The sequence below is a fragment of the Daphnia pulicaria genome, chromosome 11 (genome assembly GCF_021234035.1).
Source record: "Daphnia pulicaria isolate SC F1-1A chromosome 11, SC_F0-13Bv2, whole genome shotgun sequence".
In the NCBI taxonomy this organism is placed as follows: domain Eukaryota; kingdom Metazoa; phylum Arthropoda; class Branchiopoda; order Diplostraca; family Daphniidae; genus Daphnia; species Daphnia pulicaria.
This window is the reverse complement of record NC_060923.1, coordinates 4606478-4626280: the sequence shown is the minus strand read 5'-3', so window position 1 is coordinate 4626280 and position 19803 is coordinate 4606478. Positions and strand designations below refer to the sequence as shown.

The 19803-nt window shown below is 44.1% G+C and overlaps 6 protein-coding genes across 13 annotated transcripts; 4 read left to right on the top strand and 2 right to left on the bottom strand.

Annotated features, from left to right (window-relative positions):
* Nucleotides 1-17: 17 nt before the first annotated feature.
* LOC124315074 lies at nucleotides 18-1729 on the top strand. Its single transcript, XM_046780433.1, has 5 exons — nucleotides 18-261; nucleotides 583-701; nucleotides 796-917; nucleotides 991-1127; nucleotides 1203-1729. The coding sequence occupies exons 1-5, from the start codon at nucleotides 39-41 to the stop codon at nucleotides 1556-1558; spliced, it is 957 nt and encodes a 318-aa protein (XP_046636389.1). The 5' UTR covers nucleotides 18-38; the 3' UTR covers nucleotides 1559-1729.
* Nucleotides 1730-2631: 902 nt separating this feature from the next.
* Nucleotides 2632-8498, top strand: LOC124315073 (myc box-dependent-interacting protein 1-like). 6 transcript variants are annotated; one of them, XM_046780429.1, is made up of 9 exons: nucleotides 2632-2894; nucleotides 4754-4889; nucleotides 5471-5661; nucleotides 5730-6144; nucleotides 6330-6572; nucleotides 6841-6960; nucleotides 7222-7279; nucleotides 7355-7439; nucleotides 7529-8498. In XM_046780429.1, the coding sequence occupies exons 1-9, from the start codon at nucleotides 2823-2825 to the stop codon at nucleotides 7607-7609; spliced, it is 1401 nt and encodes a 466-aa protein (XP_046636385.1). In that variant the 5' UTR covers nucleotides 2632-2822; the 3' UTR covers nucleotides 7610-8498. The 6 variants fall into 6 exon arrangements, with proteins under 6 accessions (XP_046636385.1, XP_046636382.1, XP_046636387.1 ...); XM_046780426.1 differs by having other exon boundaries at nucleotides 7523-8498; XM_046780428.1 differs by having other exon boundaries at nucleotides 2633-2894; nucleotides 7526-8498.
* A 151-nt stretch (nucleotides 8499-8649) lies between these two features.
* Nucleotides 8650-10050, top strand: LOC124315076. Its single transcript, XM_046780438.1, has 2 exons — nucleotides 8650-9348; nucleotides 9662-10050. The coding sequence occupies exons 1-2, from the start codon at nucleotides 9282-9284 to the stop codon at nucleotides 10045-10047; spliced, it is 453 nt and encodes a 150-aa protein (XP_046636394.1). The 5' UTR covers nucleotides 8650-9281; the 3' UTR covers nucleotides 10048-10050.
* On the bottom strand, nucleotides 9341-12360 carry LOC124315075. 3 transcript variants are annotated; one of them, XM_046780435.1, is made up of 4 exons: nucleotides 11914-12360; nucleotides 11736-11840; nucleotides 10431-10757; nucleotides 9341-10375 (listed from the first exon to the last, which is right to left on the bottom strand). In XM_046780435.1, exons 1-4 carry the CDS (start codon nucleotides 12125-12127, stop codon nucleotides 10227-10229), a joined length of 795 nt encoding a protein of 264 aa, XP_046636391.1. In that variant the 5' UTR covers nucleotides 12128-12360; the 3' UTR covers nucleotides 9341-10226. The 3 variants fall into 3 exon arrangements, with proteins under 3 accessions (XP_046636391.1, XP_046636390.1, XP_046636392.1); XM_046780434.1 differs by lacking the exons at nucleotides 11736-11840; nucleotides 11914-12360 and adding exons at nucleotides 10843-10956; nucleotides 11015-11635; XM_046780436.1 differs by lacking the exons at nucleotides 11736-11840; nucleotides 11914-12360 and adding an exon at nucleotides 11015-11632.
* A 138-nt stretch (nucleotides 12361-12498) lies between these two features.
* On the bottom strand, nucleotides 12499-14130 carry LOC124316052 (protein fem-1 homolog C-like). Its single transcript, XM_046781792.1, has one exon. It carries the CDS (start codon nucleotides 14128-14130, stop codon nucleotides 12499-12501), a length of 1632 nt encoding a protein of 543 aa, XP_046637748.1.
* Nucleotides 14131-14351: 221 nt separating this feature from the next.
* Nucleotides 14352-19329, top strand: LOC124315071 (alpha-mannosidase 2-like). The gene is made up of 12 exons (XM_046780422.1): nucleotides 14352-14748; nucleotides 14807-15195; nucleotides 15260-15732; nucleotides 15801-15918; nucleotides 15988-16192; nucleotides 16249-16758; nucleotides 16826-17011; nucleotides 17080-17249; nucleotides 17339-17864; nucleotides 17944-18096; nucleotides 18164-18289; nucleotides 18384-19329. Exons 1-12 carry the CDS (start codon nucleotides 14641-14643, stop codon nucleotides 18879-18881), a joined length of 3462 nt encoding a protein of 1153 aa, XP_046636378.1. The 5' UTR covers nucleotides 14352-14640; the 3' UTR covers nucleotides 18882-19329.
* Nucleotides 19330-19803: the final 474 nt, after the last annotated feature.

Below are 19803 nucleotides of genomic sequence, written 5' to 3'. Positions count from 1 at the left end.
TTATTGACGGATTTGTTTTTTTTATTTTTACAGGAATTATGCAAAACATTCAGAATGCTATCGGGAATCGGCACGTGACTTTTAAAATACCTGCCGTGCCGTTCGTGTCGAACCTTTGGCGAACCAAAAACGCCACGCTCGTTTCATCTTCCGCCAAGAATTCATCATCCACTCCAGTTGCAACGGCGGATGAGCAGATCGGGGTCAGCGGCGGCGTCCAGTCGACGGCTGGACCCATCAAACCCGGCGGACATCAACCAGGTAAAAAAACCAAAAAATCTGTCCCCTCCCTATATAAACTGAAACCCACAAAAATCGAAAGGTAAAATTGAGGTCAACCCATTCTGTCGAGTTTCTCTTTTTTTCTGCGCTTCTTTTTTATTTTAAGCGGGTGGCGAATTTGCATACGTAGCGTGAAAACGAAAAATAAAAATAACCGCAACTGTTTTGACTGTGGAGCAAAAGGAGAGGAGAGGAGCTCAGTAGGTCAAGTTGCGGTTATCTTTTATTTTCAATTTTATTTGATTGAATCAAAAAGTCACAAAAATCGAATGGACTCTAATAATCGTGAAATGTCATTAGGAGATTGGTGCGGAGGCAACATCTTATTGGATCTCAATTCACGGCGAGAGTTAACCTACAAGTCGACGCTATTCCCGGCCGCTCGCTCAGTCCCGTACGCCTGCTCCTGGGACGTCAAGGTATTATTTCCCGTTTCTATATCGCCATTTTGATATTGGATTTACAATTGGGGTTGATTTGACCATTTGGCTGTTCATGGTCGTTTTCTTACAGGTGAGCAAGAATTGCCGTCGAGGTCGGGTGACGATGCGAATGGACGGACGCAGTCGACTGGCCACCGAGGATCGTTGCAGCAAAGGATATTACCGAGTCTCGCCATTCATGAAGGAAGCCAAGTAACTAATAATACGCCACCCGTTATTATTATTACGTCATTACATCCAATTTTGTTTCCCCCCTTATGAATAGAATCTGCGGACACATTGGGACCGTTCCGCCCTTCCAGTGGTACGTGGACGAAAACCAGCCGGAAGAGGTGACCATCATCATGAAAAACATTGGATTGAATGACGGCCGTGACGAAGGATTGTCTTTTACCCTCTCAAGTGATTGCCCAATTACTTATACTCGTTTAAATGACTGTTTGAAGAAATGTTTTGACAATTCATATTTCCAATTAGGCGAATGTCTGACGACGTCCAAGGATAGCAGCAGCAGTGAGAGTAAAATCAACAGCAGCAACGTGGCGATGGACAACATGGAAACCAACAGCCGCTGGATGTACCGTCTGCTGATGGACTCGGCCACTCCCGGCAGCCGCCAGAGTCAAGTGATCCTCCACACGGCCTCCATGTCGTTCCAGCCCAACTCCAAACTGTCGGCAAAGGCCTCGGAGAAAATCAGCCAAGATTTCGGTCAAGCTACGGCATCCGATCCGGCGGTCGACGACGAGTCCAGCACAACGGTCAAACCGGCCAACAAAATCACATTCTATTCGCCACTCTATTTAATTTTCCGCAAATTGAACCTCATTTAAATTTGAAATTTGAATTGACAATTATAGCTGCTGGTCGGCTATTTATTGGACCCATGTATACTTGCATTATTCATTAATTTTATTCTTAAAAATGATAATTATTCACTCTAATTTAAAGCCCGTTGTATGTGTGTGTGTGTCGTGTTACAAGTTGATGGAAATAAAAGAAAACAAAATCCATTAGTACATTTTGGGCTGATGACGGAATGAGGAGGGAAAAGGTGGGCGGGGCTTTCTTTGGCTGCAGCCAAGTCGACTTGCTGGCGACGACATCATGTCACTTGTTATTTGTTGTTGTGGTGTATGGGCGAATGAATAGGAACGACGTTGGCTGATCTCCGTGCGGTGGCGGCTAAGAATAACACACGACGGACCGTATACACACGGCACAGACATCCCATTCCGCCGGATTTGCCGGCGGTCGCATCCGTTATTCAACTTTTCTTTTCCTTTTTGGATTTTTCTGAGACTGGGAATCAATGCATTATAACCAAAATGAAAGATGGAAAAGGGCCAGGACACCTTCCTTTCCATTTTGTTTTTTTAGTTGGGAAATTTCAAAAGAGAAAAGTAAAAATGGTGTGCGAATTGGATTTGGGAGAAAATGGTTTTCTGACTTGTTTCTACATTTCCTTTCGCACCAACGCGAAATCTGACATCATCCGTCCGCTGATGCGTCACGTTTAATACCTTGTACTAGTGTGTGACCCGATTCGTAAAATTCTTTTTGCCTTCGAAATCCTCATTCCCTAAAGAAAAATGTTTTTCTTTTCTTTCTCTTCTCCTGCTGGTTTGTGTAACGTGACCAAGTATGGCCAAGTTAAGCGCGACTTTGTGTACTATAGTCAAAGAACTTCAACCCACCTACATACACTAGACATCTTTTTCTTTTCTTTTCTCTATTCCGCCTACGTTGGCATTTCCCTTTTGGTCCGAGTAAAAACACCTTTTTGGGTGGAAAGGTCGTCGGCCAGCGCCATCTAGCGGCGGTTGACGCAACTAGACGCTTTTGTAGTTCCTTCGTTCGACGTTTGGGGCCCCTCCTGACGTTGAATTTCCAGCCGAGTCGGAGAGTCGAGTTAGCCCTCGGTTAAGTCACGGTCGGGTCTTAACTGCTGGTGTGTCTGTGTGAGTGTGTGTGCAACGGGCGTAGTATATATACACAGAGAGGCGATAGACACACTAGTGGACGAGAAGTGAGTCGGGTCTTGTCTCTTGCTCCTTCTGCTGCTGCTGCTGTTTTGTTGCTGCTGTTGTTGACGCCATGGCTAGTGAATCGAAAGGATTGGTGTTCGCCACGGCCGTGAAGAAACACGCTGGACGGGCCAAAGAAAAGGTATTTGCATCAATTTGCTCGACTCTAAACGTTATTCATCATCAGACTCGTCGTCTTCACTTGATAATACGGCCAGATTCGCCAGCCATTCAACACTGTCCCTCCAGTTAAATACCAGATGGTCGCCAGTGCAGAGATTCTCCTCCTCCCTCACTAGTAGAGAAAGGGGCCTCGATCGTCGGCTGCTGCTGCCAGCAGCCAGAATTCATGACCTTCTATGGTCAATGGTGGCAACAGGTTGTTTGATAGACACAACACACACACACACTTTTTTTATTATTACTATTACTGCACTGCCATTGATTTTATTATTGATTTCATTGGGTGTGTTTCCCAGTTACGTGTGCTGTGAGTGCTTCCCACATCTTTTTCAGACTTTGATTCACAGTCTTCTTTAAGTGTGTGTGTGTGGGGGAGAATTAGAAACGGGAAAAGAATTGTGTCATCGGTTGAATGCGACCGTGACTCCCCGTCGCGTTTATTTATGGTAATTCAATCGAAACAGCTGTCTCTCTTCAGACTGTGGTGACCCACATGCCCAATCTCATCTTTTCCCTCTCTCTCTAGCTCTGCCAACCGGTCTCTCTCCTAGGCAGGCACCCACCAAGCCATTGTTGATTCGAGGAAGCACACACATCCAGGCAGGCAGGGCTGGCTGGCCTTTTTCATCATTTTCCGATAACCTTTCACAGGCAGGCAGACAGACAGGTTTGGAGTCGAAAACCCATCAGCTGTTTTGACAGCAGGCCCAGTCTCTTGTCTCTGCAGTCCTTTCATCGTTGGTGAGATTTCCAGGGTTTCACCCCTGCACACACCAGGTGGTGTGCAGTTAACGAAAGCTTTAAAGAACATGTAGAGGGGCACATTCTTGCCCATTGTGACAGGAAATGTGAAGCATTTGGTATAGTCGTCGTCGTTGTCCTTGGGCTTCCGTTGCATAGGTGAGGGGACAGCCTGTGCTGGCACACTAAATTTAGACAGTCAGACACAGTGTGAGAGAAAAAAAGAGATGGGTGTCTAGTGAACCGATTGCCAAGTTCCTTCCCGTTCTGCACTAGTCCCGAGAGCTGGGCGAGATCACGGACTTTTTGATTCTTTTTCCCACAAACATGCAGCTAGGCAAAGCGGACAAGGAGGAGGCGGCCAGCAGCAGCAGCACCAACATTTCGCTGGTGCTGCCAAGTAGCCAACAGAGCCAGAAGAAACGCTAAGACTACGGCTAGTTTGAATGGATGCGAAGCAACTAGACCAAGTAGATAGATGGTCCCCCCTCCAGTAGAAGACAGAACCGAGCGACCGGGATCCCGGTCACGGAAATAGAACGCCCATCACCTATACACATTATTTCTGTTTTTCTTCTTCTTTTCTTCTTCTTCCTGTGATGGGCGAAAGGTGGAGGCTCGCATCTTTTGATGCCTTTCAAAAAATGAGCGAAACAGAAAAGAGAGAAAAGAGAATTTGTTTGGCCGATTGAAAAAGAAAATGGGAGCAGGAAATGACGGCGGTTATATCGACTTGACTTTCACATCGACCCAAAGAATTATTTTTCTTCTTCTAATAACCGACGAAGAAAAAAGAGAGAAACAAGTCGAAGAGAATTTCGTTCTTTTCGTGTTGTTGAAGAGGAGCCAAAAAGGCGTTTATGCCCAGAGGCGCAATCTTTATCTTTAATGGCCTTTCAACGCAAGGCACGACTTCTTCTTCTTCGCTGGATTATAGGTGGATAGGCGGGCGTTGTCGGTTTGCACTGGAGGCCCCACGAGTCTACTCCAAAAAAAATAATAGTCGTTTTTTATCTTTCCATTTTTCGTGTTGTAATTTGTCTTTTGATAATAATTTCTTTTTCCGGTTTTTGGTAGATCCTGCAAAAGGTGGGCAAAGTGGACCGGACAGCCGACGAGATATTCGACGATCACGTCCAGAATTTCAACAAGCAACAAAATGCGGCCAACAAACTCCAAAAGGAGCTCAACAATTACATCCGCTGTGTCAAAGGTGAAATTCTTCTTCTTCTTTTCTTCTTTTTTTCCAAAATAGATAAAAACAAACGTGTTTGGAATTTTCAATTTGCCTTTTTTCGTTCCTCCATCATCCACCACCATCACCAAAAAACTAGAAAACATTCCTAAAATTGATGTACCACCTCTCGGTTCTCCGTACTAGTGAGAGGTAGGGTGAGGGGAAGGAAGGAAGTGTGCGTGAGTAGAGAGAGAGCCAACAGCTTTGGACCGACCGGCCCGGTGTTTATATATAAAATTCAGCTCTTGCTTTAGCCTTTGCACAAAACTTGTGAACAAGAGAGAAAGAGACTCGTCTCTCTCATTCGATTGCACATCTCCGCGTTTCGTGTATTCACGTACGAGAGGTGGGAGGGTAGGGTGGGGTGGACTAAGGGGAAACACCGTCCAAAATTAGAAAATCTTGACACACACACACACACCGAGCCGACTTTAACGGGATCCTCCGTACTCTCTGCATACATTACACATTTTTAAATAATGTCATTTTCATTTATTTTTCCCTCTTTTTGTTTTGATTGATTAATTTATTTCTATTTTTCCTGGTGGTGTCATCAGCCATGCAAGCGGCCAGCAAGACTCTGTACGAGTGCATGTCGGAGGTGTACGAACCGGACTGGACGGGACACGACTTGCTGACGGTCCAGTCACAAAACATTGAAATGCTCTGGCAAGATCTTGGCCACAAAATGACGGACCAGGTCCTCATCCCACTCAACACCTACCAGGGTCAATTCCCCGAAATGAGAGTAAGAGTCGTCCATTCAGAATTCAACCAAACGTCACTTTTTCAAATTTTCCCCCATTTTGGAAACAGAAAAAGATTGAAAAGAGAGGGAGGAAGCTGGTGGACTACGACGGACAGCGACACAGTTTCCAGGCCCTGCAGAGCTCCAAGAAGCGAGAGGAAGTCAAGATCGGCCGGGCCAAGGAGCAATTGGAGGAGGCCAAACGGACGTTTGCCGTTTTCAACGCGGAACTCAACGAGGAGCTGCCGTCGCTCTACGACTCGCGTCTGCCATTTTTCATCACCAACTTGCAGACTCTCTTCTCGGCCGAGCAGGTCTTCCACTCTGAGCTCTCAAAGGTCCACGGCGAGTTGGAGTCCATCATCGACAAATTGGCCAAGGAGTCGAGCGGACGGACGTCATCGAGCCACTACAGGCGCAGCTCGCCGCCCACGCAGATGCTCTCGTCACCCGGCAGCAATTCGCTCAACAGCCCAGAAAACGGTAAATTCCGCACTCTCTCTTATTGAATGCTATCCATCTCTCTCTGCCCTGCCAATCCACCAACTAACGAAACCGGAATGAAATTTTGTTTGACCGTGTCCGTCCCGGCTAACTTTTAACCAAATTGGCTTGTCTCTTCTTGTTGCCCGTTTTTTTCGGCCATTTTTTCCCCCGGATGATCCCAGTGGGTTCACGCGGATCGAGACTGGGTCGGACGGAACAGGACGAGGACAACACGAGTCCGTTCCACGACCACCACCAACACAACAACCAAAATGACCACGACAACTACAGCAAACAATCTGGCGGGGGACTCATTGGAGGCGGAACGGGAGCCGGCGGATTGAAGGATTACGAACCGGTTGAAGTCGGAGCCCAAGTCGGCGAAATGACGACGACCAGCACTCCGACCAACAATGGCGCAGGAGGTTAGAGACTGTTCCCACCACTATCCCAATCGTCCGTCTGTCTGTGTCGTTTTGGTTTTTGCTTTTTAACTTTTGTGTCGGTCGCTTTAAACCAAAAAGGATAAAATCAAATTGATGTTTAGTGAGACTTGATGAATTAATGATTGGAATTGGTTCTATATGTAGTTTGGCTAGTGTGTTAGATTTGGTTTTTCAGAGGTTTTGAGACGGCAGTTTGCACAGGCCCACCACTTTGCGTTGTTTTCTTTCTTGTTGTGTTCTCTTGCAGCCGCCACGACCAACGGAGTGAACAAGAGTCCGCCCAGCAGCGGAGGGCCCGGTGCTGCTGCACCGGCTCGCAACACCAATCAAAGGCCCGGCGTCGAAGAACTTTATGATATTCCCATAGGTGCGCCTACTTACCCCCCCTACTACCCCCATTACAATTTCACCTTTTCCCACTTTTTAATCAAATCAACAAATTTGACCCCTTTTTCTTGCTTTCAGACAACAAAAAAAAATAATTAAACTTTTATGTTGTATTTTATTTTAAAACACTAACATCACTTGTCATTTATGATTTTGGATTTTTCAGTTTCACTTGGTCCTATATTCCATTTTTCTTAGAAATTGTTTGTTGGAATTTTAAATTTTGGATTTCTGCTTCCAGGTGCTACGACGGATAACCTTCCGCCAGGTGTTCTCTACAGAGTCCGAGCCACTTACAAGTAACAATTCAAAAAAATATTGTGAAATGTATCAGGTTTTAATGAAATTTGCGTTTTAAAATTATTATTATTCAGGTATCAAGCGGAAGATGAGGATGAATTGTCTCTTGAGGTGGGCGACACGGTCCAAGTGATTGAATACGAAGATCCCGAGGAACAGGTATTGCAACATTGGCGTTTGAATTGCCTATTGGACTTAGTAACATTAACCGTACCCTTGTTTTGATGAATTTCCACCTATTGGAGCAGGAGGAAGGTTGGCTGATGGGCATCAAAGAGGCGACAGGACGTCAGGGTCTCTTCCCGGCCAATTTCACTCGGCCCATCTGAGGTGGAACAAGTTGACAAGAAGAAGAAGGAAAGAAACAAGCACAGCCATGAAGAAGAAGAAAAACAAACAAAAAAACAAAAACTCATTTAAACTAACGAATCTGAAATGGAAAGAAGATCTGGGGCGAAATTAAAACCAAACGAAACAAGCTTATAAGCAGCTCAAGAAGATAAAAAAGCAAGACTAAAAAAACGAAAAAAGGAAACCAGCTATCAAACACTCTTTAAAATTATTCAACACCAGACTCCTCTTTCTTTTTTGAAAAATTCTATTGGAAGAAGAAGAAGAAAAACCAGAACAATCGTATGGAAAGTGTTAATTTAGATCTGATTGCACTCTCATCATCATCATATCCCCCTCCTTCCCCACTTATAATATTTTTCAACAAGTGGTGAAGAAGAAGAAGAATAAGAAGCTTTTTTTTTAAATATTATTCAATTGAACCTGTGTTTACCCACCCTCCTTTCCCAGTGGTCGTAGGTGTTACATGATATTCCCTCCCTCTAGCTCTTTATATAATTAATTCTCGTAATTTTTCATTATTTTTAATTCAAAAGAAAGAAAAGTGTGCCATGAATCTCCTTCTCTCTCCGCTCCCATTTTTTCGTTATTTTTGCGTGTGCTAAAAAGGTGTGTGACACTGTCTCTCTCGGTGAAAACGACAAGGATCCTCTTCTTCAAAATTAGCAACAAGAAAAACAAAGAAATTCTTTTTTCTTTTAATTATCATTTGTCAATCGGAAAAGACTCGAGCATGAATTTTTCTTTATTTCTCTCCTACCTCTTAATTATTTCCCCCTTTCTCCACTTACAAAACAAAACAAACCATTAATGATTTATATTTTCTAGTTTAATCCTGTTGAGATAATATAGCCATAAAGACATTGAGTTTATTATTATTATCGTAATAATTAATTGACGGCCATATTTTGACACGCCCTTTCTATATTCTTTTTCGCCTTAATTTTTCCGAGTATTTCCGATGACAAAAACAAAACCCAACGTCCATTTCCTTGAATCTGAATCGAGCAAACAACAAAAACAAAGGTGCCTTGTGTGTGATGCGAAGAAATGCAAAAGATAACAAACATTTGTGACAGCTGTTTTTTTGATTTTTTTTCAATTACGTTTGAATTAGTTTTTGTTTTTTTAGGCTCGATAAGAAAAAAAAGGAGATATTAATTGCAAATGAATTAGAATTTAACGACTCGATGATATTTTGGATTGTTTTTGAAAATATTACTGATCCACTATTTTGCTGCTGCACAACCGATTTTTGCGATGGGCTTCCCACAACAACAATTCCCTACAACAACAAACAACAAAGATCCTTTTATTGACTCTTTCTTTCTCTCTGACTCCTTTTTCCCCAATCTTTTTTTGAACAACCAATAAAAAGATAGTCGATTAATCTAAACCCAACCAATCAAAAAGACTTGATTTTCATTTGACGCTGCGCTCACAACAAAATGGAATTCATTGGGAAAATCTCGAGGCAAACACAGCAAGGGATGGAACGGTTTTTCGTTTTAAAACTTACCACCGCGTTCCACCAGCAGTTCAGTTGTGGAACAACCGTCAAGCTGTCGGCACACGAACATTTTTCCTTTCGTCTTGGGCCATCATCTTTAAATATTTCCAGATCGCGTTAATCATCGTGTCAAAGAGAAAATGCGGCCGTCCCACCGCATCCTCGTTTGCTTGACACTGCTAGTGGTCATCATCTCATCTTCAATCGGTACATTTCACATTTATTTGAAAAATTCGCTTTGTTGGAGAAATTTACACATTTGTACAAACAAACAAACAGGACTTGCATTGTTTAAGGTATTTTGTTCTCATGTTTAAAAAAGATGCCGTTAGGCCAGAAGAATCGATAAGTTAACGGGCAAAAGAGGCGGAGGAGGAGGACTGGTTCATTGTTATGCAAAAGACTATTTTTTCCTGGTTCACCAAAGATGAAAAGATTCTTTTTATGGGACTGTTGGGAGGAGGAAGATCATTAGCGTGCATCTTCCTTTGTTGTTCTCACGGATGAAATTTGGTTTCAGGTCACTGCCGATCGTTACGGAATCGCTACGAGGTGTGGACTCGAGTCGCCAGTAAAGAAATGGAATGCTGGGCTGGTCGCTTACTGGACATTTGGAACAACAGCAACGACGACGACCATCGTGCAGCAGCAGGAGGAGGAAATGAGGCCGTTGTAGGGGTCTGGAGTTCCGCTCTGGAGACTCGCCGTAGTTTGAGTTTGGCTGACGTACGCAGCGGAATCAGCCGGCTGCTTGGATTCCCATCAAAGTCGGCCTATTTCGCTTTTTGGAAGAAACTTTTCCTCTTCGATGTGGTGGCCAATGTTGCCAGGGTTGGCGGATCTCTTTTCCTCTACGTCTTTGCTCCTCACTTGTACCAAATGCTTCCGGGAGGTTTAGTTGGTTGACGATCTGAATTTCTTAAAAGTTATAAAGTGCCATAATTTGACAGTAGAGGGAAACCATGTTGCAAGGGGGGAGGGGTCTGAAAAACAACAATATTTTGAAGTTTGAACGCCGAGGTATCACAGTAGTTTCTTGAGAAGTCCCACAACCTTTTCCGTTGTGGTTTCTAGTGTTTTTCTTTTCATTTCCATAATGTCTGGGTCGATGCAGTCGACTGGAATGCCAATCGAATCTCATCGGCCGTCACCTGGGTCGCTTTTTCCTCTTTCAATTTCGATGTGAAACAATAAGCTGCACTCACGTCACAATCGGGCAGAGAGTCTTCGGCATCTGTTGAACAGAGAATCTCAATGTCGGTTCTATTGAAAGCCATATATTTATTTACCTGCTGTAGAAGTGTCTTTCCCTGCTGTGCTCTGAGATTTCTCCTCTAATACACTTTCAACGATTTCAACAGATTTCTTTTCGACCCCAAGATTACTCAACAACAAACTGTTGCATGGGCTGTTGATGGATTCTGGCGTGATGATGGTTGCAGTTAGCCTCGGCCAAACTCCATTCACAGGTTGGACAGGTCTAGAATAAATCACTTTCCTTTTCACAGGTTCCTCAATGACGGGAGTTGCTGGTGGCTCTTTTTCTTGGTTGGAATTTGTTAATGCTATCCTTGGCTGTTTCAAGGGAGGATCAGTGTCACTTGGTGAGGGATTCTCTGTAAATCAAGTAAAAACAGTCATCATTATTACTGTTCAGTTATAACATTGAAGACTTTCTAAAACTAGCAGCAAAACATGTACGTGATAAGTCTGAATCAAAATCATGATCTTGTTCATCCTGTTGATCTATGTTAGTTAAATTCTTTGACGGAACCCAGTCAACATCATTTTCAGAGAACATGTATGCTGGTTTGCCTACAGAATGAAAGTAATTAACTTACTTAGTAACTTGGAGTTTGTAATGACTGTATACCTGAATGAAAATGTAAAGAACACACACAGGGTGTACCATAGTACTTATTGAAATTAGATCCAATAGCTGCCATCCAAGCTGCAATTCTTCTTCCAACTAACTCTCTATCACTTTTATTTTGCAATCTTTTATCTTGTTTAGGGATTGAAAAAAAAGAAACTTTTCTCGACATTTTTTGATATTTACCGCAAATAACACAAACTTTACCATCGGGCATCTTTATAATTAATTCTCAAGTTTTTACGATGTGTCTTACAACTTGTGGAAAACTATAACTGTCAAGTCTCTCTTCCGACTACTTTTTGAACAAAGCACTTTGCCTATACAGGTAGTCAAGCGTAATAACAATCTTAGTTGTGCTATCGGCCGCAGTGGTGCGCATCGGCGTAAACTGCGCACGATTTTTTGCTAGACTACTACTTTTTCAAGGGTATAACATCTATAACGGACGAAATGTCAACTGAAAAATAACTGTCGAATTGTCGATCCGTCTTCAATCAAGCCAAGTCTGCAGCAAGTTTCGACTAGCCGCACGACTTTTGGCTCTGCGGATAGCAAAAGTTCTAGCGGCTGTTTAGAGGGAAAACCGACGAGCCGCTGCAATTTTACCTCGTTTTCTGTCACTTTTCGTTATACACCCCTTTCACATTCTATCTCAACTCTCAAGAGCTCACAGGGAATCCGTATTTTGTTGAAATGTAAGCAAAATTGAAAGACTCACGTTTATAATCTCTCTTTTTGGGAATTTGATCGTTGTCCAACCCGTTCATAAACAGAGTGGGTATCCAGTCGACATTATTTTTGTCTACCAGCTTTGCAGGCCTTCCTGTTGCAACAACAAAACAACAACAAATGGTTTACGTGCGTTAGTGATGGTAACTCTAAACAAACAGACTCACCAGAAGAGAAATGAATGGAACAAATTTGACACTTTTCCTGCGATAGGTTGAAAGTTGGGCGATTGATGGCTTTGATCCAGGCTTCTCTTCGTTTGACAGCCAAGTCGTACGTCCTGGGTTCGCGATAGTTTTGCTTCAATGGATTGGGGAAACTGAACATGGAGTAATGCCTGCTATTGTTCAAACAACCAGTCACGACACACCTCTTTCCCATTTTAGTTCGACGAGATTCACCTAAGTACTACACCGAGTCCAGAATTGTTTCTTACTCTCGTGTCTCGTCGACAAAGAGGAAGCGATTAGAGCCGCTCTAGCCGCTTTTATTATGCTGGCACAGTGTAATGAAATTGAAGCGGCATCTTTCTACCGTCCAGGTGCCAGCAGCACAGTCCACCGCAGATATTTCCGTTCAACAGTAAGAAAATAAAATCAACCTCGTCATTCCGAAGGTCGTCTATTCTCTCCCCTTTTTACACGCCAAAAATTAAAAACAAGAAGTTGATAAGAAATCAGGTTTATTTTAACGACAGTTTAACCAAGACAGCATTACATTTCAATCAGATAGGAACTTGTAAGAATGGTCCATTAGTGACGGTTGACAAACGAAATTAAACTGGACGGCAGGTCGTCGAATGGGATTCCATGCCGGCTCACGACTTGGGCAGCTAAACATGTGAGGGGCCGCACTTTATGAATCAGTTTTTGAAGGTAAACATTTGAGATCCCATTTTCAGTCAGTTCTTTTTCCTTGAGTTTAAATAAGTCCAAAGCTGTTATGCCCTCATCATCTGGCTGGTCGATATGAGCATCCGAGTCCAACAGCAACTGGATTGCGTCTGTGATGTTGGTCGACCAGTGCTCCCATCCAATACTGGCCAGCACGTGAAGGGCCGTCATTCCGTTGGACGAGGTGGCACTTGGGTCGACTCCGAGTTCCAGTAACAATTTTATGACGTTAAGATGAAAGAGTTTTGTTGTTATTGAGCAGGTGCAGCAGGCAAGATGAAGGAGATTGCCCTGGCCGACTCTGTTGAATCTGTAATCGGTTCGAATGAAATGGTAAAGAGTCCGCTTGAATCGGTGAGTTTCTTGTTCGTTCAGTGTTGGAAGGAGTTCCGTCAAAATTTCGATCTGGTCGAAAATCAACAAATCCAGCTCGTTTCCGTCATCTTCCCTGTAGTTAACCGATCGCAGCTTGACGTTGTGCTCCAAGGTATATTCCATTACGGTCATAATATTGGCGAAGGTGAACTCTTCTCTGTCGGAGCTCGGCAGGTCCATGAGCTCGATGAAACTTCCAACCAGGATTTCAATTACCTTGATGATCATACTGTTGACAAATGGATCGTCCCATTCTTCGAGTCCTTGGAACTGACCCATCATGTACATGCCGATGCTGATGGCTCGATTGAACTGCCTTTCATCGTGGAATGTATCGGCGTATTCGCACAAATGGACGAGGATATATTTATGTTGCTCAGGATCGGATTGATGCGACATCCTCTGACTGACTAACAAGGCCTGAGTGTAGAGATGCAATTCAGGGTAGCCAAAATCAAAGTTAAGCTGGGCTTCCAGTTGGTCGAGGTGTTCCAGAGTCGTGAATTCGGAAGTGAATCCCATCGCCTTGGCAAAAAGATGCGAGGATTGAGGGGGAATTACTTTGGGGATCGCCGGTTCTCCATCGACTGTCGTATGACGAAGTCTCGTGGCTTCTTTCCAGATAGAAATGGCGTACGTCGAGGAATCCATGCTGTAGAAAACGTAGGCGGCTCCCATCAATTCCAGCGCATCGATTTGATCCTCTCGACGGATTGTACTCGACTTGATTCCCTCCATGTCGGCGATGACCTGATCCAACTGTCCCTGTTCGACGGCGATAAATTCATCGACAATGTCCGCCTGGCGACTTATGATGGCTGCGCACAGAGGTGAGATATTGTAATACTTGGTTCCGTTCCACTCAAAAGCGCCGTGACATCCCGTAACATCGACTCCGAAATTGGCTATCAGAAATGCGACGACATTAAAACACTCGTGACGGATCGCGGTCATCATGGGGGAAATTCCCTGTTCGTCGACTGACGTGGCTAATACTTTTGCCATTTCTGGTCCTTGAATGGCAAGTATTTCGTTCATTTCAGTTATCGATTCCGATATCACTGCTGCAAAAAAGATGGATTGCAAAACTCTCCAATCATCATCTGATGTGTCCATTTTGATTTTCAAGAAGGTTTCGAACTAGTTCGAAAAAGTTCTGTTGAAATATACATCCCATTCCTCAGTCTTATATAGACTTGCGAGGATTATTTTGGTGAGCAACTCAGTTCTGTCAAAGAATATCATTTTTATCTTTCGACTGTTTTACGATTCATTAGAAATTATTTTTGGATCGAATTTAATTGAATTACGCGCAGATTGTTCAGTTGTCTCCATTGCAATAATTTTGTGTTATGAATTTCGTATTTAGGTTTCTTTTCTTTGCCTTATGGCTCTTTTCGAAAATGGGCGCCGTGTTCGTTGCGGTTCCTTTAGCTGTTCCTAGGTGGCCATTGTTGTTTTACAGCAGACGCATACGGCCGAACGTCATACCTCTGTCTTCAGTGCAATGCCCGTGACGTATCGGAGCGGGACTCTTTATCGGTCTCAATGACACGCATTAATAGAATTATTTGTCATTTTTACTAATGAATTTAAATGAAAAAAGTCTAATAGAATTGCAATAATATGCGGATCAGGAAAACTAGTCTACTTTTTGGTCTGAGTTGCTTGATTGTTTTTGGGTGCATTGTGTTATTGTTGGGCAAAAACAAGAATTTGGCCGGTGACGATCAGGTAAACACCATCACAAGATCATACCACGGTTTTACTCCAACTTAAATTTTTTATGCAGAATGATGTTGACGATTTGGAGAAGAAGGTGAAGAAACTGGAACAGGACTTGAAGAGAAATTATGAGATTGTACAAAAGATTGGTAAATCTGTCTCTGATCTCCTCAAAGATTCACCCACCCAAGATGAAGATCCTCTTAAAGACAAAATTATCCAACCAGTTTTGAAAAATTTGGTTGGCAGTTCAGCAGCGAATGATTGCTCGTTTGTTGAGAAACTCCCCCTGGAACCCAACGTACAGATGCTCCACGTGTACAGCAAGTTGAAATTCGACAATCCAGATGGTGGTGTTTGGAAGCAGGGCTGGGACATCCAGTATGATGAAAGCCAATTCTCTGCGCAGAACAAACTTAAAGTATTTGTGGTTCCACATTCTCACAATGACCCAGGGTATATATGAGTTCATTCATCAATTTGTTAGAAAACTGCCTCCAATTTGTTCATTTTATTGCAGGTGGATCAAGACATTTCAGAAGTATTATGAAGATCAGACCAGACACATTTTGAATAACATGGTCCGGAAGGTGGGCGAAAAAGACAATCGCAAATTCATCTGGGCAGAAATTTCGTACTTGGATTTTTGGTGGAAAGAATCTGATCAAGAAAGTAGGGATAAATTAAAACAGTTGGTGGACAACGGACAGATCGAGATCGTTACGGGTGGCTGGGTGATGAACGACGAAGCCAATACGCACTACTACGCCATGATCGAGCAACTGACGACCGGTCACGAGTGGCTCAAACAGAAACTGGGCTTCTCACCCACCAACGGATGGGCAATTGACCCTTTTGGTATGTCCAGCAGTATGGCCTATCTGCTTAAAAGAAGCGGTCTCGAAAATATGGTCATTCAACGTGTTCACTATGCCATCAAGAAAGCCATGTCAGCCAAAAAGAACTTGGAATTCCGCTGGCGGCAAAATTGGGGTAAACTAAACTATAACAACATGTTATGGAATTTTATTTTAAAAATCAATTTCCGTTGTTTTCTGCAGATCGCGATGGACAGACTGATATGCTCTGTCACATGATGCCGTTTTACAGCTACGACGTGCCACACACTTGCGGTCCGGACCCGAAAATTTGTTGCCAATTTGATTTCCGTCGATTGAGGTTTGCCATTCACTCGGTCGTTTTTATTCTCCACCGTAATTCATTGCCTTGATGTGTTTTAATGTGCAGTTCATCAGGACAGAGTCCGATCCATTGCCCGTGGAAAGTTCCTCCTCAGCCCATCACCAATGTGAACGTTGAAAAAAGAGCCTCGTTGTTGTTGGATCAGTACCGCAAGAAATCCACTTTGTACAAGACGAACGTCCTGCTGGTCCAGTTGGGTGACGATTTCCGATACGACACGGCGGCTGAATTCGATCAGCAGTTTATTAACGTAATTTAAGCCATTGCATAAAGAATAATCCTCGTTAATCATGTGAATTATTTTAGTATCAAAAGCTGTTTGACTACATGAACAGCCGCAGTGACTGGTTCGTGGAGGCCCAGTTTGGTACGTTGAAAGATTATTTCGACTCGCTCCGGGCCAACGTTGCCCAGTCTGTGGAGAGTTTTCCGTCGCTATCCGGCGATTTCTTCACTTATGCCGACATTGACGACCATTACTGGAGTGGCTACTACACGTCCCGGCCCTTCTACAAGCAATTGGACAGAGTGTTGGAATCGTATCTGAGATCAGCCGAAATTATTTATTCCATGACGTGGTCGCACCTTCATCGGCAGTCGACTGTGCCCGAACGATTCCGTAGCTGGATGAGCCGCATGATGGCGCTACTGTCGGAGGCTCGACGTCATTTGAGCCTCTTCCAGCATCACGACGGCATCACTGGAACGGAGAAGGATCACGTCGTTCAAGACTATGCCAAAATGATGCAGACAGCCATTCAAGGCAGCCAAACTATTATCCAGCAATGCGCTCACTTTCTACTCCATCCGGCTCAGGTCCTTCCTTTATTCTTCTTATACAAATGCACTCAATAATAATCATTTGAAAAATGTTAAACAACAGGCCAATTTGGAGCCTCAGTTGAATACTCGACACTTTTTAGTGGACGACGAATACTCGAAACCCAATGAATTGCCACGCAAAAGTCTCATCCGCTTACAAGATGCCAAGAGGGTCGTTTTCTACAATTCGCTGGCCTCTGAACGCGTCCAAGTCGTCACTCTTCGCATCTCCGAATACAATGTCGAGGTAAAAATCGGTCTTGCAATTCATTTATAAACAACCAAACATAACAACCATTGAAATTGATTAAAAAGGTGATGAACGAGAAGTCGGAACCGATCAAAGTCCAAGTCAGCCCAGTATTTATCACGTCGCATCAACTTTCACCAGAGGAATTCGACATCTCTTTCGTCATCTCCGTTTCACCCTTGGGCATGTCAACCTACACGATCCGCAAATTTGTTGGAACCACACAAGAAAACACGTAAGTCAATCGATAGCGCCTTTCTTTTCCTTTTGTGTAAAAGGATCCAGCCTGATTTAGTCTCACGTAACTTTGATGTTTTGATCCAGGAATTTGAACGTGGCGCGAGTTGTGGTGAGAGATTTCCGATCCATCGACTCGGTTGCGCCTTTCACGGTGGATGTCAAGGATCGACTCGATGCGTTCACGCTCGAAAACTCTAATTTGAAGGCGTCGTTCGATTCCAACGGACTGTTGAGCGCCATCAGCCACGGCGGACGTGAAACTGCCTCGGTTTCCATCCAATTTGTTCATTACGGGACACGTCGAGGCAACGAGCCGAAGAGCGGGGCATATCTTTTTCTTCCGGACGGCCCTGGCCGAGTGGTTGAATCCAGTGCGGAAGAGAATGGTGTGAGAATCGTCGAGGGTTCGATCCGTTCTCAAGTGGTCGTCACATTGCCGCTGGTCGTTCATCAAGTCACGTTGCATCGATCGCCCGGAATCGATGGAGTTCACCTGGATATCGACAATCTAGTCAATTTGTCTGGACAGACCAACTTGGAAGTGGCCATGCGTCTTGTTACCAACCTCGACAGTGGCACCGCTTTCTACAGTGACCTCAACGGACTGCAGGTGAAATTATTTGATTGACGTCACCTCGACGATTTGTTTTTGGTCTCAATTTTTTTTAAAACATTTTTTCGACAATTAGATGACACGACGTGAGAAATGGGAGCAACTTCCATTGCAAGCCCAGTTTTATCCGATGCCTGCCATGGCGTACATCGAAGACTCTGCGACCAGAATAACTTTGGCAACCAAACAACCGCTGGGTGTGGCCAGCCTTTCATCCGGCCAACTGGAGGTATGCAATTTGCGACGAACATTATCAATTCAAATTCATTTTGTGTTTGGATGACAATTCGTTTCAGGTGATGCTGGATCGTCGGTTGAATCAAGACGACAATCGCGGCGTGGGTCAAGGCGTTTTGGATAACGTCATTCCGACTTTGAACTCCTTCCGGCTCTTGGTGGAACCGCGTATCGCATCGTGCAAGGTCTCAGTTTTTTCTCGATTCTCCATTCCTTTGTTGTCTCGTTTAATACTTTTGCCTTTTCTGTTTCATTTCAATGGAATTGATCCGATTACAGGGAAGCCATGGCGGCCGTCGACCCGATGGATATCCTTCGCTTTCGGCTCATCGCTCGCTACACGGATTGCTGTACCCCGTGCACCAATTAGTGGCCGACAACCAAGACGACTCTCCCGAAAAGTTGCACGACAACTTTAAACCGGCCCTTTCGCCCAGTGGATCTGATATTCACGTGGTTAACCTGCGGACTGGAACGCAATTGCCCGACGATCAAGCCGTCGAGCCGTCGTCGTCGTCCGTCTCTCTCGTCTTGCACCGACTCGGCTTCGATTGTTGTTTCCCGCCCTCTGGTCTCGTCGTCAGCAACAACTTGGCCGATAACAACAACAACAACGAGGGCGAGTTTAGCCTGGACCGCCTTTTCCCCGATTACTTTGGCAATCGAGTCCGATCCATGTCACTCACTTCTCTCCAGCACCAAGGACCCGACATTGAAAAATCTTTTACCATCGCCTTACGACCCATGGAAATTTACACATTTGAACTGCAGCCCTAGACAAAAGATAAAAACATTCCTTTAGAAAAAAAAAACAAAAAAAAAATGATTATTATTATTTCCTTCTTTAAAATTTCTCGACCTTTTTTTCTCTCCCATTTCTCTTAAAAAATAATTGGCAGTGTGTGGTGAATTGTTTCCTCCATTTGTTTTTTTTTTCTCCTTAGACATTTGTTTTTTGTTTGCCTGGCCACTTCTTCTTCTTCTTCTCCCAACTCGCAGCGAAATGTTGACGACGGACATGCAAGAGCATGCGTCGTTGGGAGCATGCACCGAGCACGAGTTTGTGATTGTATACTGCCGTTGTGATATAATACATCACGACATGGTCGTCGCCGCCCACACAACAACCCACCCCGATCCTCTCCTGCTAAAAAACCTGGGCAGCTCTGCCCCGTAGTGTCGACCACCTTTTTTCCAGCAGTGGGGGGCCTCATTTTGACTGCAACTGCTCAAAACAGCTGATGTGCTTGTCTTAATTGAATTAAAAGAGAGACAGTCGTAGTAGGAGGAGGAGGAGGTGGCTCCTTTCTTTTTATGTTTTTCCTTTTGGACGGTGGGGGATTTTCTTCTTGTTTGTTTTTTGTCCAGTTTGGCCCAGGGAGAAAGAAAACGAGAGGGGCTTCTGCTGTGTGACTGCCGCAGCTGCAAGACACACACAGAAATAGTCGGCAGCTCGACGACGTTGGAACTTTAGTGCTCGAGCTGTCGCATTCATGTTGGATTCGCGATGCCGACCAAATCATTGGCCGACCTCATCATTTCCAGGTAAATCCATTGATCACATTTTCTCTCTTGACTAATGTAATTTAAAACCTAAAACGCATTTAGGCTTCATGTGGAGAAGATGGAAGGCGGAGTGGTAGTGGCTGGCCGATCCTTCCGCACGGCCAGCCAGTGCCCCACATTGATCCTGCTCTTT

What these genes read in the sequence shown, in the direction of transcription:
- LOC124315076 (XM_046780438.1), top strand. Translation starts at nt 9,282, where the DNA reads ATGCGGCCGTCCCACCGCATCCTCGTTTGCTTGACACTGCTAGTGGTC. An exon ending in CATCATCTCATCTTCAATCG is followed by an intron (nt 9,349 to 9,661) that starts GTACATTTCACA and finishes ATTTGGTTTCAG; the next exon opens with GTCACTGCCGATCGTTACGG.
- LOC124315075 (XM_046780434.1), bottom strand. Translation starts at nt 11,231, where the DNA reads ATGCCCGATGGTAAAGTTTGTGTTATTTGCGGTAAATATCAAAAAATG. An exon ending in TTCTTTACATTTTCATTCAG is followed by an intron (nt 10,957 to 11,014) that starts GTATACAGTCAT and finishes TTCATTCTGTAG; the next exon opens with GCAAACCAGCATACATGTTC. An exon ending in TTTTGATTCAGACTTATCAC is followed by an intron (nt 10,758 to 10,842) that starts GTACATGTTTTG and finishes CTTGATTTACAG; the next exon opens with AGAATCCCTCACCAAGTGAC.
- LOC124315073 (XM_046780426.1), top strand. Translation starts at nt 2,823, where the DNA reads ATGGCTAGTGAATCGAAAGGATTGGTGTTCGCCACGGCCGTGAAGAAA. An exon ending in CTGGACGGGCCAAAGAAAAG is followed by an intron (nt 2,895 to 4,753) that starts GTATTTGCATCA and finishes GGTTTTTGGTAG; the next exon opens with ATCCTGCAAAAGGTGGGCAA. An exon ending in GACCAACAATGGCGCAGGAG is followed by an intron (nt 6,573 to 6,840) that starts GTTAGAGACTGT and finishes GTTCTCTTGCAG; the next exon opens with CCGCCACGACCAACGGAGTG.
- LOC124315074 (XM_046780433.1), top strand. Translation starts at nt 39, where the DNA reads ATGCAAAACATTCAGAATGCTATCGGGAATCGGCACGTGACTTTTAAA. An exon ending in CCTGCTCCTGGGACGTCAAG is followed by an intron (nt 702 to 795) that starts GTATTATTTCCC and finishes GTTTTCTTACAG; the next exon opens with GTGAGCAAGAATTGCCGTCG. An exon ending in ATTGTCTTTTACCCTCTCAA is followed by an intron (nt 1,128 to 1,202) that starts GTGATTGCCCAA and finishes ATTTCCAATTAG; the next exon opens with GCGAATGTCTGACGACGTCC.
- LOC124316052 (XM_046781792.1), bottom strand. Translation starts at nt 14,130, where the DNA reads ATGGACACATCAGATGATGATTGGAGAGTTTTGCAATCCATCTTTTTT.
- LOC124315071 (XM_046780422.1), top strand. Translation starts at nt 14,641, where the DNA reads ATGCGGATCAGGAAAACTAGTCTACTTTTTGGTCTGAGTTGCTTGATT. An exon ending in GGAACCACACAAGAAAACAC is followed by an intron (nt 17,250 to 17,338) that starts GTAAGTCAATCG and finishes GTTTTGATCCAG; the next exon opens with GAATTTGAACGTGGCGCGAG. An exon ending in CGCGTATCGCATCGTGCAAG is followed by an intron (nt 18,290 to 18,383) that starts GTCTCAGTTTTT and finishes ATCCGATTACAG; the next exon opens with GGAAGCCATGGCGGCCGTCG.